Raw genomic sequence first — 22,001 nt, forward strand, 5'->3', positions numbered from 1 at the left:
AGTTACCAAATGTATCTCAACTGTGGTTGGCCCTTGTTGAATAACTGGGTGGCATGAACTTTTTTTTTGCCTCCAGGATTATTGATGGGGCTGGCACGGTGCCTGCAACTGTTTTGTTGCCCTTGTTGTTGTTGGATAGGACAGAGAGAAATCAAGAGGGGAAGACAGAGGGGGCTGGGGAGAAAGACACCTGCAGACCTGCTCCACCATTTGTGAAGCAACCCCCCTCCCCCCGCCACAGGTGCGGAGCCGGAGGCTCAAACTGGGATCCTGAAGCCTGTCCTTGTGCTTTGTGCCATGTGTGCTTAACCCGCTGTGCTACCGCCCAGCCCCTGCATGAATTCTTTAAAATCCCTGAAGTAAATTATTCCACCTCCTTGCAGGCCTTGAGATAACAAATTTTCTGTGGACACATGAAGCACAACCCATGGGTGAAGAATAAATGCATAGACAAAGAGCATGTAAAATATGTTTTATTGTTCTTTAAAGGGGGTTAGGGTTTGGTTTTAAATCAGGCTGCACACCTTTCATCAGTCTGACACCTCTCACCATGTCAAACTGGCTTCAGCTAGCAATACTTCATTATATCAAAAAAAAAAAAAAAAAACAATTTTGAGGGGAGAAAATCCAGTTCTGAGAATAACATTAGTCTGCAATTTAAAACAAAATGAGTGCTAATGCTTCACGTTTCATATGCCCTACTCATACAGAATCAGGAATGTACTTTTTCTAACTCAGGCAGGCACTGATACTGGTGGACACCGCATTCACATATGCACACACTACACACACACACACACACACAGTCTCTCTTGCCCCGCCACACACACACACACACACACACACACACACACACACACACACACACACACACAATCAAATCATGTTAAAGGGAAAGGTCATGGTATTGATCAAAACTCTTGGAGTCAAATAGACCATCTATTTGAACTTGGTGGGTATATGCCATTTTGATCCTGAGCCTGTGTCAAGTTCTGAAACGAAGAATTTAGTACCATCATTTTTCACTTTAAAACCTAGAAACAATTTCAAAGAACATTATTTCATTGCTTTTGGAGTAGGGGGAGAGAATCTACAGAAATTTCATTTAATAAAAATCAAAGTAACTCTGGCATAGGAAAAAGGCAGTTCACATAGCCAGCCAATGTCTGAGGTAACAACAGTGTGAGATAAGGTCCTAGTCCAACTCCTACTGGTCTCACTAATCCAAGCAAAATGGGAAGTTTAAGGCTCTGCACAGCAAATTCCAGCAGGACAAGATAACCCTAAATCTTTACTCAAATCCTTAAAAACCAGAGCACTATTAAATATATCTAAATGAAATGTGCAAGAGCCACTGATGGTATCCTTCAACCTGCTGTCAACACAGCCCAGCCACAATTGTTTTCCACAAGGAACAGAAAAACAGCCTTTCTAGATCAGCCTTTCTAATCCAGCAAAGAATACTATACATCACTAGCAAAGCAGTCCCTTTGCTACTTCTTGAGAGTTGCTTTCTTTTATCCTGTTATGGCCTTTGGACACACACTCACTAGGCATTGTTGGTTTTGAACCAGTGATTTGTTTAATCTCATAAAGAACTTAGTAGGAAAAGAACAAGGCAATCAGTGGTTAAACTGAACTGTACATATAGGGGGCAGTTTGTTAAATACCCATCAAAGGCATTTCTCAAAGCCAATTGTGTTTTGTTGCTACACCTCTAACCATTCCAAAAACTCAGCATACTAGTAAGGCCTAAAATTAAAAAAAAAAAAAAAAATTAAACTATCATCATTCTGACACCATCAGATAGAAAATCAGAGTGATGCTAAAAGCCCACAATTCTGCAAGGTATAAAGTGTGCTAATCCTCTGCCTAGACACACCTTTAGCAAATGGAGTGATGGCTACACTCTCAGAAAATACAAGTCTCTGGAATACTCAGCTTCACTGGTTGGAAAAGAAGGATTCAACTTTCAGCCAAGTTCATTAAAAGAGCTTCCTGTTAAAATGCCATTTCCCCGCACTAATTTGCAAAGACCAAAGACTTTTAGCTACTTTGACTAATGTTGACTAGAGTTTTCAAGAAAAAAAAAAAAAAAAACTACATGAATACCCCATCATCAATAAAAACTAAAAACAACCTGGACCATATAATATATATGCCACTGCTGCTTTTTTATTTCTTTTTGGTGTTTTGTTGTTATTATTATTATTTATTTATTTTTCTAAAAGTGCCCTTTTGGGCTTAAGGCTGCCCGACTGCACACACATCTACAGAAACAAAGACTTCTCCTATTCCAATAGCCTACCACTTGTATCAGGAAGAAAAGGATCAGGGGAAAGGAGAGAAAAAATATACACCTCTCTACCACCACTCCTACCCCAAAAAAGGGGGAAAGAAATCCCCCCAACAGGGAGATCTATGTGCCAAGTATAATGGAAGACTGTGCTCCCCAAACAGATGATTCTGCACAGGCTAATGTACTGCTGGTTTTCCTTAGAGACCTAATTTGGGGGGGGGGGGGAGACTTTGAAATAATTCAGTCCTGGCAGAAATTCAAATTCCAACACTAGAAGCAAAGTCATCCTCCACTAAATTAATCTCTTTTTTGTTTCTCCTTTTCTTAAACATTTTATTCATGCCAGAGAGGGACTTCTCTGTTTTGTTGGTTTTTGTTTTGGGTCTGCTTTTTTTTCAAATTATTAGGAGAGTGGTTGAAGAGTACTGAATCCATCACTACTTTGATGACAGTTAAATTTCCAGATTCACATTTCCAGGTAGCAAGAGTTCCCTCTAAATGCCACAATCAAGTCAGACTTCGTTTAGATTTCTTTCTACTGAATACAGCAATGCCCATTGGTATCTCTGAAGCGCAATCGCATCTTAGGTCGGTATTTCTCCAGGTAAAGCAGCTGTTTGGAATTGAACGCTCCCCTTCTTTTTCTGAAAATACAAGAACGGAAGACTTTATCATGTGGGGGGAAAAAAGAGCCCTCTGATTCACTGAAATACATTTTATGTAGTTAGATTTTGCTAATTTCACACAGCTGAAAACTAGTGTATTTCCTATACAATTGCACTTCTAAATGAAACAGCTGAACTGATACATGAATCTTCTATTCCTTCCTAGAAAGGAAAGTTTTTGGGGCCAGGAGGTGGCACACCTGGTTGAGTGCACATAGTATAGTGCACAAGGACCCAGGTTCAAGCCCCTGGTCTCCACCTGCAGGGGGAAACCTTCATAAGTGGTGAAGTAATGCTGCAGGTGTGTCTCTGTCTCTCTCCTTATCCCCCTTCCCTCTGTTTCTGGCTGTGTCTATCCAATAATAAAACGATAATAAAAAAAATTTTAAGACTTTTTTTTTCCTGTTCCTTATTAGATATTAATCATTTGCAAAAAATCAGGATGGTTTTACCAAAGGCATCTACTATATTCTTCCCAATTAGATTAATATTCTTCAGATTAGAAGTGGCAATGAAATATTTAGAGATGAATTAGCAAGTATTTAGATGAAGCAGGAGGCACAGATGGCATTCCTTGAAATACATTACCTTCCTAGAACTACCACCATACATTATATGCCTTGTCAAAGTATTTTGTTTGTTAACAAAGGTGAAAAGGAAAAGGACAAGACAATTACTGCCAAAGAACTCTGAACAAAATTGCAGGCTATTATTCCAAACTATCGCCAAGATTCTTTCTGGGCACTAGCATTTTAATTTTTTTTTAATTTCTTTATTGGGGAATTAATATTTCACATTCAACAGTAAATACAATAGTTTGCACATGTATAACATTCCCCGGTTTCCTATATAACAATACAACCCCCACTAGGTCCTCTGTCATCCTTCTTAGACCTGTATTCTCCCCACCCAGCCACCCGAGTCTTTTACTTTGGTGCAAAGCATTTTAATTTTGTGCTGAATAAGTCACTTAATTTTTTATTTTTTTTTTTAACCAGAGCATTTCTTAGTTCTCACTTATGGTGGTGCCTCAGGTATAAAGGGTTGCTGTACTGAAGCTATATTCCTACTCCCAATTAAGCACAGTATGTAGTAACCACTCCTCTAGGGAAGCAACTATAGATTCTCCTTTATCTTTTTTTACCTTGGCTATAAAACTGATTTGGAAAGTATGCTGGATATCCATTAAACAAGAAAGTAGATCAATGAGGGCCTGTCACCCAGTTGTTCATTTTAAAGATTCCAAGATATTCAAATGACATACTGGATACATTCTTCAATGTCCAAATCTGTCACCTAATTTGGAAAATATTTCCATCTGGAAGCTAATTGTAATAATTGTGAATCTATCACTTGCTCTTTTTAATATATTTTAAAAATATTTATTTCTTTATTTTTATCGATAGAGATTAATAAATTTATCTCCATTTGTGAAATGGAAAGGGAAGGGGGGGGAGAGAGAAACTGGGGGGGCGGATACAGCTGCAGCACTACTTCACCACTTGTGAAGCTTTTCCCCTGCCACAGGTGGGGACTGGAGGCTTGAACCTGGGTCCTTGAGCATTGTAATATGTGCACCAGGCAAACCACCGCCCAGGCCCCCACCCCCCTTTTTTTATAATTCAACCAAACAGTATTTTACAATATTTTCCACAATTAACCCTCTTGTATGAACGTGCTTTATTTGCTTAAAAACATACAACTTTATACTCACTGTCTTATAAATTGAACTGCATCTTCATACTTCATTCCACATTCAATCAAAGCAAGTGCAACCAGCACAGGTGCCCTACAGAGAGAAATCCACTTGTAAGTATTTTATTTATTTTACTGTTTATTTTGGATAGAGATAAGAAGAAAGTTGAGAAAGGGGAGATGGGGGTGGGGGAAGAGAGAGAGAGAGAGAGAGACAACTGCAACACACTGCTTCACCAGAGCTTAAACCAGGTCCTCAATCACCATAATGTGTGCTCAGCCAGGTGCACCACCACCCAGCCCCCTTCACTTGTAAATTTGTTAAACATGTTATGGGGGCCAGGTGGTAGCACATCTGGCTAAGCACTCACATTATAGTGTGCAACAACCCAGGTTCAAGCCCCTGGTCCCCACCTGCAGGGGAAAGTTTCATGAGTGGTGAAGCTCGGCTGCAGGTGTTTGTCTCTCTTCCTTTCTATCTCCTCCTCCTCTCTCAATTTTTCTCTGCCTCTATCCAATAATAAATAAATATATATATTTTAAAAATCAAAGTTAAAAAAAAGAGTTAAATGTTAGGAAAATGCAAATCTTGTTTATCATCTTCCTATAGAAAGAGAAGAGAGGCTTCACACCTATGGACATCTAATCTTTGACAAAGGGGCCCAGACTATTCAATGGGGAAAGCAGAGTCTCTTCAACAAATGGTGTTGGAAACAATGGGTTGAAACATGCAGAAGAATGAAACTGAATCACTGTATTTCACCAAATACAAAAGTAAATTCCAAGTGGATCAAGGACTTGCATGTTAGACCACAAACTATCAAATACTTAGAGGAAAATATTGGCAGAACTCTTTTCTGCATAAATTTTAAAGACATTTTCAATGAAACGAATCCAATCACAAAGAAGACTAAGGCAAGTATAAACCTATGGGACTACATCAAATTAAAAAGCTTCTTCACAGCAAAAGAAACCACTACCCAAACCAAGAGACCCCTCACAGAATGGGAGATCTTTACATGCCATACATCAGATAAGAGTTTAATAAGCTGGAGTATTACACCAAAGTAAAAGACTCTGGGGTGGGTGGGTGGGGAGAATACAGGTCCATGAAAGATGATGAATGACACAGTGGGGGTTGTATTGTTAAATGGGAATCTGGGGAATGTTACGCATGTACAAACTATTGTATTTACTGTTGAATGTAAAGCATTAATTCCCCAATAAAGAAATAAATTATTTAAAAAAAAAAAACAATGGCAACAAAAGGGAATAAATATTTTTTTAAAAAAGGAAAAAAAAAAAAGAGTTTAATAAGCAACATATATAAAGAGCTTGCCAGACTCAACAAGACAACAAATAACCCCATCCAAAAAATGGGGGGAGGACTTGGGACAGAATATTCACCACAGAAGAGATCCAAAAGGCTGAGAAACACATGAAAAAATGCTCGAAGTCTCTGATTGTCAGAGAAATGCAAATCAAGACAATGAGATACCACTTCACTCCTGTGAGAATGTCATACAAAGGATGTCATACATCAGAAAAGCATTTACAGCAGCAAATGCTGGAGAGGGTGTGGGGTCAAAGGAACCTTCCTACACTGCTGGTGGGAATGTCATCTGGTCCAACCTCTGTGGATAACAGTCTGGAGAACTCTCAGAAGGCTAGAAATGGACCTACCCTATGACCCTGCAATTCCTCTCCTAGGGATATATCCTAAGGAACCCAACACATTCATCCAAAAAGATCTGTGTACGCATATGTTCTTGGCAGCACAATTTGTAATAGCCAAAACCTGGAAGCAACCCAGGTGTCCAACAACAGATGAGTGGCTGAGCAAGTTGTGGTCTATATACACAATGGAATACTACTCAGCTGTAAAAAATGGTGACTTCACTATTTTCAGCCGATCTTGGATGGACCTTGAAAAATTCATATTAGGTGAAATAAGTCAGAAACAGAAAGATGAATATGGGATGATCTCACTCTCAGGCAGAAGTTGAAAAACAAGATCAGAAATGAAAACACAAGTAGAACCTGAAATGTAATTGGCATATTACACCAAAGTAAAAGACTCTGGAGTGGGAGTGGGTGGGTGGGTGGGGAGAATACAGGTCCATGAAGGATGATAAATGACATAGTGGGGGTTGTATTGTTGAATGGGAAACTGGGGAATGTTATGCATGTACAAACTATTGTATTTACTGTTGAATGTAAAACATTAATTCCCCAATAAAGAAATAAATAAAAAAAAAGAAAGAAAGAAAGAGAAGAGAGAGAATCAGACATCACTCTGGTATGTGTGCTGTGGGGACTGAACTTAGAAACTCATGCTTGAAAGCGCAATGCTTTATCCACTGTGCCACCTCTGGGACCAACCAACACAAAATTAAATATGCAAGGATTATTCAAAATCTAAACTTTTTCAAAGACCTTAACATTGGATTATTTGAAAAGGAGAAACAAGGGAGTCAGGCGGTAGTGCAGCAGGTTAAGCGCAGGTGGCGCAAAGAGCGAGGACCGGCATAAGGATCCTGGTTCGAGCTGCCGGCTCCCCACCTGCAGGGGAGTTGCTTCACAGGTGGTGAAGCAGGTCTGCAGGTGTTTCTCTTTCTCTCTCCCTCTGTCTTGCCCTCCTCTCTCCATTTCTCTCTGTCCTATCCAACAACAATAACATCAATAATTACTATAATAAAACAAGGGCAACAAAAGCGAATAAATATAAAATAAAAAGGAGAAACAAGAAAATACACTGAATTAAGACTACTTTACTTCAAAGACAATTTCATTATATCAGCTTCAAAACAACTTCTGAATCATCAAACACTAAATCTAAAATTAAAATTAGATAACCAGGAACAGAAAGTGATGCACACAGAATGTATGTTACTGTGTACAAGAACTCAAGTTCAAGCCCTACCCCCCTCCCCACCAGCAGGTGGAAGCTTCTTGAGAAGTGAAGCAAGTATGTAAGTGTGTCTCTCATTATCTCTCACCCCTTCCTCCATCTCCAATATCTCTGTTCTATCAAAAGGGGGTGGGGGGACTGGACACCAGGAATGTGAATTTGTCATGTAAGTTCCAGTGACAACTGCAGTGGAATCAAAATAAGTCAGTTAAATAATTTTAAAAATCAAGTAATAATCAGGGGGTCCAGGTGATAGCACACCAGGCTGAGTGCACACATTACTATTTGCAAGGACCAGGGCTCAGGACCTGGAGAAAAGGGGGGTGGGGTGAGGGTGGAGGATGACAGGTTCCACAAGTAGTGAAGTAATGCTGCAGGTGTCTCTCCCTAACTCCCCTTCACCTCTCATTTCTCTGTCCTATCAAAAAATTATATATATATATATATTATACTAGAGCACTACTCAGCTCTGGCTTATGGAAGTATAAGGGACTGAACCTGAGACTTTGGAGCTTCAAGCATGAAAGTCTCTTTGCATAACCAGTATGCTATCTACCCCCACTTGGATATGTAATATTTTAAATAAAATAAAATAATAAGGATCTGGGGAGATAGTATAATAGTTATATAAGACTTTTTCATGCCTGAGGCTCTGAGGTCCCATGTTCAATCCCCAGCATCACCTAAACCAGAGTTGAGCAATGCTCTGATCTTTCTCTCTGTATCTCATGAGGAAAAAAAAAAAAAAGGTGATTTCCCCCCTCCTCCAGGGTTATCACTGGGGCTCAGTGCCTGTACTACGAATCCATTGCTCCTGGCGGCCATTTTTTCCATTTGTTGTGTTGTTGCTGCTGCTGCTATTGTTATTGGTGGATAAGACAGAAAAATTGAGAGAGATGGGGAAGAGAGAAAGAGAGAAAGATAGACACCTGCAGGCCTGCTCAACTGTGAAGGAACCCCCCTGCAAGTGGGGAGCCATAGGCTCGAACCGGGATCCTTGTGCCAGTTCCAGCTTTTCATACTATGTACTTATTAACTTGGTCCCCCCCAGATAGATATATATATATATACACACACACATATACATATACACACATATATATATTTTTTTAAAGAAAAAAGATCAAATAATCAATGAATCAGATGACCAATGAAACACACAGAAAGATATTTTAATAAATCATTACATCAGCTTTTGGCTCTCATTTCCTTTGAGACAATTTAATAAAATAAATGCATATTTCAACAAAGTATAACTTTCAACTAGTTTACTTAGGCATAATAATAAACATTAGCTAGCATAATGGTTATGCAAAGAAACTCTCATGCCTGAGGCTCTGGTTCAATTCCCCACCACCACCACCACTACCACCATAAACTAGGGGGGAGGGGAGGGGAGGAGGGGACGGACTTACCTTCCTAACCCTGCAACACAATGCACTGCCACACAACAACCTGGCTCTTCACGAAACTTAGTTTTTAATAGGTTTAGCCAATCATCAACTATCTGATTAGGGGGTGGTGCTCCATCATCAAAGGGCCAATCCTAGAAAGAAAATATTTTTACATTAAATTGATGTTTTCTCCAGAATAAGGCTATAACTATATAATATACAGGCAAGGCCCAACTGAGCCAAACTTACTACATATACTTTTTTATATAAAGATTTTATTTATTTATTCATGAGCTCATGAGAAAGATGGGGGGGGGGGGGGTAACGAGAACACCAGACATCACTCTGGTACATGTGGTGCCAAGGACTGAACTATGGGCCTCATGCTTGAGAGTCCAATGCTTTATCCATTGTGCCACCTCCTGGACCACATTACATATACTTATTCTTAATAACACAACCTGGTAGGTAACTGCTTAAAAGTGACCCAAGGTGATTTTGTCTTCTCAGTGAAGTACAATCAATATTGGGCTAATTTATCTCAGAAATCTTTTTTTTTTTAAGATTTTATTTATTGATTGATGAGAAAGATAGGAGAGAAAGAACGAGACATCACTCTGGTACATGTCCTGCCAGGGACCGAACTCAAGACCTCATGCTTGAGAGTCCAATGCTTTATCCACTGCGCTACCTCCCGGACCACTCAGAAATCTCTTATAAGAGTGATCATCTGGGCAGGGGTAGATATCATAATGGTTATGCAAAGAGACTCTCATGCCTGAAGCTCCAAAATCCCAGGTTCAACCCCCTGTACCACCACCAGCCAGAGCTGAGCAGTGCTCTGGTTTAGGGGGGGAAAAAAAAGAGTGATTATCTGGGCAGGGGTAGACAGCATAATGGTTATGCAAAGAGATTCATACCTGAGACTCCAAAGTCCCACATTCAATCCCCCGCACCACCATAAACTAGAGCTGAATAGTGCTTGTTAAAAAAAAAAAAAAGTGATCAAGGGGGCAGGCAGTGGTGCACCTGGTTAAATGACCTCACCCTGCAGGGAGAAAGCTTCATGAGCAGTGAAACTCTGCTGCAGTTATCTATCTCTCTCTCACTCTGCTCTCAATTTCTCTCTAACCTGTCAAGTGAATTAAAGTTTAAAAAAAAATTTTTTTTTAAGAGTCATCTGAATAGGAAGCCGGGTAGTGGTGCACCTAGTTAAGTGCACACAGTACTAAGGGCAAGGACCTGTGTAAGGATTGGGTTCAACCCCGAGCTACCCATCAGCAGGGAGACACTTCACAAGCAGTGAAGCAGGTCTGCAAGCTTCTCTTTCTCTCTCCCTATCTCCCCTCCTCTCTCGATTTCTCTTTTTCCTATGCAGTAAGAATGAAAGAAAAAAAATGGCACCGGGAATGTGTTATATAACACATTCTCAAAGGCTAAGAAATCCCCAACAGCAAATCTAAGCAGAAACACACTACCTCCTTTCCAACTATGTATATATTAAAAAGTCAAGCAGAAATTGTATTTCTGGGAGTCGGGCGGTAGCGCAGCAGGCTAAGCACACGTGGCATGATGCACAAGGACCGGTGTAAGGATCCTGGTTCCAGCTCCGGCTCCCCACCTTCAGGGGAGTCACTTCACAGGCAGTGAAGGTCTGCAGGTATCTATCTTTTTCTCTCCCTTTCTGTCTTCCCCTCCTCTCTCCATTTCTCTCTGTCCTACAGAGACATCAATAACAATAACTACAACAAGAAAACAACAAGGGCAACAAAAGGGAATAAATAAATAAATATTAAAATAAAAACTCAATATTAAAAAAAAAAAAGAAATTGTATTTCTCCCACTAAGGTGTCACTGGGGCTTGATGCCTGTGCAATTTCACCGCTCCCAACAAGTGTGTGTGTGTGTGTGTGTGTGTGTGTGTGTGTGTGTTTTCATATAAAGAGCAAGAAACAAAGAGGGAGACATACTATAGCACTACTCTACCACTGGTAAAGTTTCCCCTGTGCACAGTGCCTGAAAGCTCAAATTCAGGTCCTTACATAGGGCAAAGTATGCACTCTACCAGGTGAGCTATGTTCCAGCCCCAACCCCAACCCCAGTCAGCAATTTTAAGTTCTAGCTATATCATACTTTTTCCATTTGACAAGTACAGTGCTACATGATAGGGTCTGAACAACTGGAGGCTATCCTACTGTCTCAAGTAGTCCTTTCTCTGTGTGTGTCTATGTGGCAACATGTTCTAATTTATCATTCCCAGGCCAAGTTCTTCATTCTTTTTTATTTCAAATGTAGGCAGTGAGAATGGGAAGGGAGAGAGGAGACCACAACACTTCACCATTCCACCATCTTCAGAGCTTCCCTCTGTTGTGATGATCCCATTTGGTGCTGGGACATGAACCTGATCCTTTGTGCTCGGTCAGGCAGCAGCTCTAATGACCAATTTAGGTTGCTTTCCAACTAAGACTGACCACATGTGTATTCACAACATAGGCAGGGTTTATTTCCCTAACTACCTAGCAAGAGGTTCTAAAAAACCAATACATCTCAGCTTTGAAGACTGAGAAATGGGGAAGCTCATTATTTTAAATACCCCACCTCCCACCTAGCTCCAAAGAAAGAAATGCAAAAACACTGGGGACCTTTTTTTTTTTTTTGGGGGGTTGCCCATTTTAATCATTCTGAAATGAACATTTTTAACACAGGGGTGGGGGGGGGAGTGACAGAGCACTAAATTTATTCTATATCCATTATTGGCACCACTAGAACCCTTCATGTAGCCCATTAGCCATGACAGTACATTGTGTTTGATTTTCCAACTATACCCTATAATTAAAGTGCTATCACTATAAATGTCACTAGAGTTTAACTGTAAATAGCAATAAAACAGTAAGTACCTTAGTCAAGAGATTATACCTAGTTAATAATGCAAAATATGCTTTACTTACTCATAGAAGCAGTTACTATAAAAAAATCAATAAAGTAATAACCTTCAAACTGGCATGGTTGAAACCACTAATATCTATCCATCTTCTCTCTCTTCTCCCCTCTCCCCCCAACAGCACAGCACTTCTCAACTCCAGTTAATGGTGATGCTGGGGATTAAACCTAGGACCTCTGGAGGCCCAAGTATGAGTCTCTTTGCACAGTTGTGTGGGCTTGGGAGATAGCATATCTCTATTTTTTCCAGTACCTCTAATTAATTTGCAAGACTACTGGTGAAGGGCTTCTGGGATGTTGTTTGGGGAATAATCCTTCTGATAAAAGTACTGCATACCCTTTTCACCTAATGAAATTCCAGGGCAGTGGTTTCAAGTCAAGCTGCTCCATGCGTGTATATGAGGACTTAGATGTGCGAGTAAGGCCCTCATCACCACATATACCAAAGTAATGTTTTCCTCTCACACAAAATTAAGTTTAGTGGATTTATATAATAGACTCATGCCAGGCTCATCCCAGAACCACCTAAAGCCAGAGCTGATCAGTGCTCTGGTCTCTCACTCTATCTGTATCTCTCTTTCATTAAAATAAATACACACATGGGGGGTCGGGTGATAGTGCAGCGGGTTAAGTGAATGTGGCATGAAGCACAAGGACTGACATAACAATCCAACAACAATAAAACAAGGGCAACAAAAGGGAATAAATAAATCTAAAAAAAATTTGTAATGTTATTCTTGAACTAATGTACCATCTATTTTTAAAAAATATTTTATTTATTTTATTTTTCAGAGAGATGCAGAGAGAGAGAAACAGAGAAATACCAGAATACTGCTCAGCTCTGGCTTATGGTGGTACAGGGGATTGAACCTGAGACTTTGGAGGCTCAGGCACTAGTCTATTTGTATAACCACTATGCTATCTACCCCTACCTATTTTATTTCTTTATTATTTTCCCTTTTGTTGCCCTTGTTTATTATTATTGTTGTAGTTATTGTTGTTGTTATTGATGTCATAGTTGGAGAGGACAGAGAGAAATGGAGAGAGAAGGGGGAGACAGAGAGGAGGAGAAAGATACCTGCAGACTTGCTTCACCGCCTGCGAAACGACTCCCCTGCAAGTGGGGAGTTGAGGGCTCAAACCAGGATCCTTACGCCCATCCTTGCGCTTTACGCCACATGCGCTTAACCCACTGCGCTACCGCCCGACCTATTTTATTTTTTATTCATGAGAGGAGGAAGAGAGAATGAGAGAACCAGAGCATCACTACAGTATATCCAATGCCAAGAATAAAACTCAGGATTTATTTACTTGTTTATTTTGCCTCCAGGGTTGTTGCTGGGGCTTGATGCCTGCACCACAAATCCACTGCTCCTGGAGGCTACTTTTTCCCCCTTTTGTTGCCCTTGGTTTTTTGTTTGTTTGTTTGTTTTTGTTTTCTATCATTGTGGTTATTATTGTTGTTATTGATGTCGTTGTTGGATAGGACAGAGAGAAATGGAGATGGGGAAGACAGAAAGAAAAAAGAAAGATAGACACCTGCTGACCTCCTTCACCACTAGTGAAGAGACCACCTGCAGGTGGGGACTCAGGGGCTCAAACCAGGATCCTTGAGCTGGTCCTTGTGCTTCGCACCACGTGTTTAACCCGCTGTGCTACCGCCCAACCCCCAAACTCAGGACCTTATATTTTCAAGTCCAGGACTCCATGTGCTGCATCATCTCATGAGTCAAGTGTACTAAATTCTGCTTTTGATCTGTTGAAAATATTCTTTTTTTCCTACTTTTTGTCATATTTCATTTATTTATTGAATAAGAGACAGAAATTGAGAGGAATGGGGGGGGAGAAGGACACCAGCTGCACTGCTTCACCTCTTATGAAGTTTTCCCCCAACAGGTGAGGATCAAGAGCTTGAACATTGTAACGTGTCTGCTCAACCATATGCGCCACTACCTGGCCCCTGCTGAAGCATTCTTCGTGGCATACCAACTCGTATAATGGATAAAAGCATTAGACTCTCAAGCATAAGGTCCCAAGTTTGATCCCTGGTACTATATGTGCCAGAGTGACATTCTGATTCTCTTCTCTCCTACCCCACCCCAATGATTAATAAATAATTTTTTAAGAAAATATTCATGTATAGACTTCGAGGTCACACATATAAAAACAAAAACAAAAAAGCTTGGCAAGCCAAAGGAGTTTACTACACACTCACTAGAACATGGATTCCTTCTTTTTCAACTGGAGCTTTATCATATGTAGCATCACAAACTCGAACCAAAGTTGTTACTCCATACTTCTTAAGTTCCTTTAAAGAAAAACACAAATTTAAGAGATCTGCTTTTAGAATCTGCAATGGTTTAAGAATGCACTATTGTAAATAAAAGGTTATGAGACATCATTCTTAGACCAAGATAAAAATCATTTTCATTGTGGTAACATAATGGATGTGCATACTTTCAGTGGAGACAAGACTCACTTTTATCAAGGGCAGTTTGGTAGCATAATATAAAAACTTGAATCATCTGGAAAAGTAGTTCAGCAAGTAAAACACATGCCTTGCATGTGTCGGGTCCAAGTTTAATCTCCAGTACACACCAAGCAGTGCTCTGGTCTCTCTCTCAAAAAAATAACTAAATAAATCTTTAAATTTTTGTAAGTACAGACCAGGTAGCATGAGATCCTGAGTTTGATCCCTGATACTGCATGTGTCATAATGACATAGTTCTCTTCCTCCCCCTTTAATTATTTTTAGTTGCTATCAGGGTTATCACTGGGGCTCAAACCCAGCTTCTCGCACATGATAAGCTGCACTCAACCCAGTGCACCACTGCCTGGCCCCCTACTTCTGAGAATTTATGCTGGCAAATTTATTTAAGAAATGCACAGCAACTTAGCTATCAGCATGTTCAGCACAGGCTATTTGAAATGGTGAACGAGGAACCAATAATGGCCCAAACCATTAATGGCCCAAACCACAGAACCGGTTACAGAAAGTGTGGCCCTTCCAAACAGCTGAATATGACGACAATTACTAAAATAATACTAAAAGGTACAATTCTTTTTAAATATACAGCATGGTGATATATACATATGATTAATACATATGTACAGGCAGAGAAAAAAATGTCTAGAGTGGGTTTTGATGTCAGAGACATCCAAAATGTCTTCAAGTAACATATTAAGTAACTATGATTATCATACTCAACTATAACAGAGATAAATAATGCTACCCATACTTTCTTTATAAGTTTACTGTGAGGAGTGAATGACATAATACTTAAAACTAGTGTAAGGCTAAATACTAAATATTCATTACACATCAATTTTAATATTAACATTATGACACAGGAACTGCTAACCAAGTTGAAAAGACGTAAGAAAAAGCTAGAGGGACCAGGCAGTGGCGCACCTGGTTAAGCACACACATAGTGCACAAAGACACAGGTTCAAGCCCCAGGGGAAAGCTTCACAAGTGGTGAAGTAAGTCTGCAGGTGTCTCTCTGTCACTCCCCCGGTCTCCTCCCCATTTCTCAATTTCTCTGTCTCTAGCCAGTAATAAATAAAAATAGTAAACCCCCCCAAAAAAGAAAAAGCTAGATAACCTATAGGGTCTCCCCAAAATTTCATAACTCCCCCCCATTTTTGTTGCCTAAGCTCAGCACCTGCACCACAGATCCACCTCTACTGGCAGCTTTTTTTCATTGATAGGAAGGACAGTGAGAAACAGAAGGAAGAGGAGATGGACAGGGAGAAAAATACAGAGCACTGCTTCACCACTTGTAAAGTTTCCCCTGCAAGGGGGCTGAGGGGTTTGAACCAGGGCTCTTGCTAAAATGTGTGCACTCTACCAGGTGTACTACTGCCTGACACACAGAAATGTTTCCTTTAGAGATTTGCTGTAGGGGCCAGGTAGAGCACACATATTACCATGCATAAGGACATGGGTTCAAATCCCTGGTCCCAACCTATAGCTTCATGAACAGCAGTGAAGCAGTGCTGCAGATGTCTCTATGTCTCCCCCAACCTTTCCCTCTCAGTTTCTGTCTCTATCCAAAATAAAATTAAAAAAAAATAAAATAATGAAGGGAAGCTGGGCGGTAGCGCAGTGGGTTAAGCACACCACATGGTGCGAAGCAGAAGGACCAACGTAAGGATCCCGGTTCGAGCCCCCGACTCCCCACCTGCAGGGGAGTCACTTCAGAGGTGGTGAAGCAGGTCTGCAGGTGTCTTTCTCTCTCCCCCTCTGCCTCCCCTCTTCTCTTGATTTCTCTGTCCTATCCAACGACAGCAACAACAACAATAATAACCACAACAATAATAAAACAAGGGCCCAAAACGGGGGAAAAATGGTCTCTAGGAACAGTGGATTCGTGGTGCAGGCACCGAGCCCCAGCAATAACCCTGGAGGCAATAAAAGTAATAATAAAGAAAAAAATGCTATTGTGGGCTGGCAAAACAGCATAATGGTTTTACCAAAAGACTTAACACACCTTAGACTCTAAGGTCCCAGGTTAAATCCCCAGCCCTACCACAAGCTAGAGCTGATCAATATTCTGGTTTAAAAAAGAGAGGCCAGGCAGTGGTGTACCTGGTTACGTGCACACATTATAGTGTGCAAAGACCTGGGTTCAAGCCTCTGGTCCCCACCTATGAGGGAAAGCTTCACAAGTGGTAAAGCAGGGCCACAGGTATCTGTCTCTCTCTTTCTTTACCTTCCCCAACCCTCTCAATTTCTCTGTCTTTATCCAATAACAAGTAATTTTTTAAAAGAAGAAAGAGTGGTCCAGGAGGTGGCACAGTGGATAAAGCATTTGGACTCTCAAGCTTGAGGTCCTAAGCTCAATCCCCAGCAGCACATGTACCAGTGATGTCTGGTTTTTTCTCTCTCCACCTATATTCATGAATATATGTATATACATACATACAGAGAGAGAAAGAGCCATGCCTGAGGCTACAAAGTTGCAGGCTCAATCCCCAGCACCACCATAAACCAGAACTGAACAATGCTCTGGTAGAAAAAAATAAAAGAAGTGGGCCAGGTGATGGCATACCTGGTTAAGTGCACGTTACAATGTGCAAGGACCCAGGTTCGAGTCCCAGTCCCCACCTGTAGGGGAAAGCTTTGCGAGTGATGAAGCTGTGCTGCAGGTTCCTCTCTCTCTCTCTCCCTCTTGATCTCTCTCCCTTCCTTCCCGATTTCTGGCTGTCTCTATCAAATAAAGATTTAAAAAAAAAAAAAAAAAAAACCTTAAAAAAAAACGAATTTTAAAAAAAGGAAAAAGGGGCCAGGTGGTGGCGCACCTGGTTGAGCGCACACAATACAGAACACAAGGACCCTGGTTCGACCCATGGTCCCCACCTACAGGGGGGAAGCTTCAGGAGTGGTGAAGCAGGACTTCAGGTGTCTCTCTGTCCCTCTCTCACCTCTCCATTTCTGAATATCTCTGTCTAATAAATAAATAAAGATAATAAAAAATCTTGAAAGAAAGAAAGAAAAAGAAAGAGAAGGGGGAGAAAGAAGAGAGAGAATGAAAATCTGCTATAACTAATTTAACCAAATTCACAAGAGTGGTCAGATATCCATCCAATCACAGAATTTTTTTTAAATTGTTTTAATTTATTTATTTTTGGGTAGAGACAGAGAAAATGAGGGGGGAGGGGTAGGGAGAAGAGGTGGGGATGGAAGGGGGAAGGGAGAGACTCCTGCAGCCTTGCTTCACCATTCGTGAAGCTTCCCTCCTGCAGGTGGGGACCATGAATCTTGAACCTGGGTACTTGTGCACTGTAATGTGAATGCTTAACCAGGTATGCCACTGCCTGGCCCCCAGGCATATGCAATTTCTTTATAATGGTGTTAGCTTTTTTTTTCTTTTTTTCTTTACTGGGGGGAATTAATGGTTGATAGTCAATAGTAAAATACAGTAGTTTGTGCATGTGTGACTTTTGTCAGTTTTCCACATAACAATTCAGCCCCCTGGAGTCAGGCAGTAGCGCAGCGGGTTAAGCGCAGGTGGCACAAAGCGCAAGGACTGGCATAAGGATCCTGGTTCCAGCCCCCGGCTCCCCACCTGCAGGGGAGTCACTTCACAGGTGGTGAAGCAGGTCTGCAGATGTCTATCTTTCTCTCCCCCTCCTCTCTCCATTTCTCTGTCCTATCCAACAACAATGACATCAATAGTAACTACAACAATAAAACAACAAGGACAACAAAAGGGAATATAGAAAAAATTAGAAAAAAAATTCAAAAAAAAAAACCCCAACAATTCAGCCCCCGCTAGGTCCTCCTTTGCCAGTGTTCCAGGACGCAAATACTCCTCCCACCACCCCAGAGTCTTTTACTTTGGTGCAATACATTAATGGTGTTAGCTTTTAATGGGATCATATCTAAAAATCAGTAAAACATAAACCCTACCATCTTACCTCTGTGAACTTGTTGAGGGTAGCATTGGTAGGGTTGTGAGTTATCAGAAAGCGCATGTTCTCGTAGGAGATCTCCACAGGGGCTGGACGGTTCATTATGGCAAATAAAAAGTGTGAGCGTGCGTGTGTGAATGTGATGGGGAAAATAAAAAATTTTAAAAAAAATCAATAAATCTTGAAATGTTTCACAGCAGAAAACATTAAAAAGACCTCTAAATGCCTATTATCGATCAGTGTTTTCTCTATTCAACTTGTTTATTCCTTAAAAAGCTTCTTCAAGATAAGCAGAAGTATTCAGAATCCACTTGAATCCAAATTCAACTTGGGCCTCAATGTCTGCAGATGGATACCTTCGGACTCCAAAAAAATCCAACTACATACAAAACTTAGGCAGCCTTTACTACATTTAGGCACTAGTGAGACAAGTTAAAAGTGTAGGTCACTTTCCACTTTTATTAACTTGATGCTTAATTTTACTGGAGTCATTAAAAGAAATATGCTTGCAATTAAAAAAAAAAAAAGCCTACAATTTCTGAGGCCAATCTCGGTATCCAGAGTCTTCAAGGCAATGTTAATTATGGCACATAGAGCCCCCGAGCTCACTTGTCAGCAAAAACGCTGTGCTGAGCCTGGCAGAAGTCTGCCCTCACGCTCAGAATCGCCATAAATGTGCAACGTATATTCCAACGAAAAACCTAAAAAAGAAAAGCATAAGTAAAATGAACGGGGGTTGGCAACACAGTAAACACAATGCCCAAAGTCAATAATGCATTTTTATATCCAAACATCTAAAATGTCACAGAAACTTTGATCCCTATCTTGGAAAAAAAAAAGTATAAACTTGAATCTTTGACTTTATGCACTGCCAACAATAAAAGTGCATTATCAAGAGTTTTAAAGTCAAAGATTCAAGTTTATACTCTTTTTCAAGATAGGGATCAAAGTTTCTGTGTTAATAAGATTATACCTAACTCAAGTAATTTCACAATTGCTGGATTTATTTTTTTATAATTAGTTATTAGACACAGCCAGAAATTTAGAGAGAATGAAGTGATAGGGAGAGAGACAGAGAGAGATCTGCAGCTCTGCTTCACCACTTGTGACGCCTTCCCCCCTGCAGGTGGGGACCGGGGACTTGAACCTGGGTCCTTGCGCACTGTAACATGTACACTCAACCACGTGCACCACCACCTGGCCCCGACAGCTGAATTTTTACAGTTTGCTTTGCTGCTGCTGCTGCTGCAGGTAATAAAGCCAAGGTCTCAAATATGTGCAGTACCATTACATATTAACCTCTACAGGGCACATTTTCCTTTTTTTTTTCTTCCCTTTTTATATACTTATTTATTCATGAGAAAAATAGGAGACAGTGGTCCGGGAGGTGGCACAGTGATAAAGCTTTGGACTCTCAGTATGAGGTCCTAAGTTCGATCCCCGGTAGCACATGTGCCAGTGATGTCTGGTTCTTTCTCTCTCCTCCTATCTTTCTCATAAATAAATAAAATCTTTAAAAAAAAGAAAGAAAGAAAGAGACAGAGAAAAAGAAAATAGGAGAGAAAGAACCAGACATCACTCTGGTACATGTGCTGCCAAGGATTGAACTCAGGACCTCATGTCTGACAGTCCAGTGCTTCATCCACTACACCACCTCCCGAACCACCAGGACACATTTTCCATTGCATAGCAGGTGTTATGGTATGACTCCATCTTTGTCTCTCCTTCAGATTAGAAGAGGGGGAGGAAAAAGTATACCAGGAATAATGGAATCATGTAGGCACTAAGGCCCTGGCTCACCAGAAAAATTAAAAACGAGGGAGTCAGACGGTAGCACAGTGGATTGAGCACAGGGAGCGCTAAGCACATGGACCGGTTTAAGGATCCCTTTTCAAGCCCCCGGCTCCCCACCTGCAGGGGAGTCTCACAGGTGGTGAAGCAGGTTTGCAGGTGTCTTTCTCTCCCTCTCTCTCTGTCTTCCCCCCTCCTCCCTCCATTTCTCTCTGTCCTATCCAACAACAACAGCATCAATATCTACAAGAATAATAAAAAAACATGGGGCCGCATGGTGGCACACCTAGTTAAGTGCACACATTACAGTGTACAAGGATAAGGTTTAAAGCCCACTCCCCACCTGCAGGGGAAAAGCTTAATGAGCGGTCAAGTGGTATTGCAGGTGTCTGTCTCTGTTCCACTGTATCTTCCCCCTTCCCTCTCGATTTGGGTCTCTATTCAGTAAATTAACTAAAAAATTAAAAACAAAACCAATATCTTTTTTTTTCCTCACAAATTCTGAGTAGCTGAGGGGATCAAAAATATTAAGTGAATTATCTAAAGTGAATGAGGGACCGGAAAGATAGCTCACCAAGTAAAGAATATGCCTTGCCATGCACTGGGCCGAAGTTCAAACCCTGGCATCGCATGGAAGGTGCTATGGCACTGGTGCTGTAGTGTCTCTTGCACTGTCTCTACATTTGAATGAAAAAGCAGCCCAGAGCAGAGTACATGTGTGAGGCCCCAGTTCCATAAATAAATAAATGTGAATGTGAACCAGTTGGTTGGGCCTAAATTCAGCCCAAGCCTTCTTTGCCAGTCTCATGTTTTCCAATGCGCCATGTCTGTTGCTCAACTCATGTATAAATCTCATCCTCTTGTCTATCCTAGTTTACCTTTTTATTATATTTTTTTCACTTCATTGCTTCAAGAATACAAAAACATCTAAGTCATTTATTCATACGGCATTCTTCTAGCCAAACAACGTTTGGGTATTTGGTAGAGATTAGTATCCCTACCCAAAACAAGGCAAGAAAAAGAAGTGGCATAATTTTTTAATACTTTTGACCTGCTGTTTTGAAATAGTAATATTTATAGCTGGTTCAGCCAGAATGTCAACATAATAATAAATTATCCCAGAAAACAAGGACAAGGTCTAAGTTCTTACATTTGCTTCTTTCCTAAGATACCAATAAATGCTTGTTTATGTCTCTTAAAAAATTGGCTGTAGTAAAATAGAAAAATATATAAAAGATAATGGAAAAAACTCAAGAAAAGGTGCCGGGTGGTGGCGCACCTGGTTGAGCGAACATGTTACAGTGTATAAGGACCCAGGTTCCAGCCCCCGGTCCCCACCTTCAGGGGAAAAGCTTCACAAGTGGTGAAGCAGGGCTGCAGATGTCTGTCTCTCTCCCTCTCTGTTGTCCCCTTCCTTCTAAATTTCTGACTCTCTATCGAGCAAATAAAGATTTTAAAAAAAACTGAAATACAGATAAGAACTTAGGCCTACTCTTCCACCCTCAAGTCTTCTTTTTTATATAAAGTTCTTAGAGCATTTTATAAATTATATGCTTGTGATTATATTCCCATGGACACAAACAAAGTGTAAGCATTCTTCGGCAGGGGTAGATAGCTTAATGGTTATGCAAACACACTCTCCTGTCCTGCCTGAGGCTCTGAAGTCCCAGGTTCAATCCCCAACACCACCATAAACTAGAGCTGATCAATGCTCTGGTGGGAAGGGGAAGGGGAAAGGGAAAGGGAAAGGGAAAGGGAAAGGGAAAGGGAAAGGGAAAGGGAAAGGGAAAGGGAAAGGGAAAGGGAAAGGGAAAGGGAAAGGGAAAGGGAAAGGGAAAGGGAAAGGGGAAGGGGAAGGGGAAGGGGAAGGGGAAGGGGAAGGGGAAGGG

General features: G+C 40.8%; 2 protein-coding genes across 2 annotated transcripts; both read right to left on the reverse strand.

Moving 5' to 3' along the window:
- Positions 1-457: 457 nt before the first annotated feature.
- PTP4A2 (protein tyrosine phosphatase 4A2) lies at positions 458-18,472 on the reverse strand. The gene is made up of 5 exons (XM_007534173.3): positions 18,328-18,472; positions 14,120-14,212; positions 8,986-9,116; positions 4,679-4,753; positions 458-2,943 (listed from the first exon to the last, which is right to left on the reverse strand). The coding sequence occupies exons 1-5, from the start codon at positions 18,421-18,423 to the stop codon at positions 2,835-2,837; spliced, it is 504 nt and encodes a 167-aa protein (XP_007534235.1). The 5' UTR covers positions 18,424-18,472; the 3' UTR covers positions 458-2,834.
- A 359-nt stretch (positions 18,473-18,831) lies between these two features.
- On the reverse strand, positions 18,832-18,992 carry LOC132542786 (uncharacterized). Its single transcript, XM_060205760.1, has one exon. The coding sequence runs from the start codon at positions 18,990-18,992 to the stop codon at positions 18,927-18,929; it is 66 nt and encodes a 21-aa protein (XP_060061743.1). The 3' UTR covers positions 18,832-18,926.
- Positions 18,993-22,001: the final 3,009 nt, after the last annotated feature.

The sequence above is a fragment of the Erinaceus europaeus genome, chromosome 13 (genome assembly GCF_950295315.1).
Source record: "Erinaceus europaeus chromosome 13, mEriEur2.1, whole genome shotgun sequence".
In the NCBI taxonomy this organism is placed as follows: Eukaryota; Metazoa; Chordata; class Mammalia; order Eulipotyphla; family Erinaceidae; genus Erinaceus; species Erinaceus europaeus.

Bases quoted from the DNA above. Each gene is read 5' to 3' on its own strand.
- PTP4A2 (XM_007534173.3), bottom strand. From the start codon at position 18,423: ATGAACCGTCCAGCCCCTGTGGAGATCTCCTACGAGAACATGCGCTTT. The intron at 9,117-14,119 runs GTGAGTGTGTAG...TTTTCTTTCTAG, and splicing joins AAGAAGGAATCCATGTTCTA to GATTGGCCCTTTGATGATGG. The intron at 4,754-8,985 runs GTAAGTCCGTCC...TTCTCTCTGTAG, and splicing joins TGTGTTGCAGGGTTAGGAAG to GGCACCTGTGCTGGTTGCAC.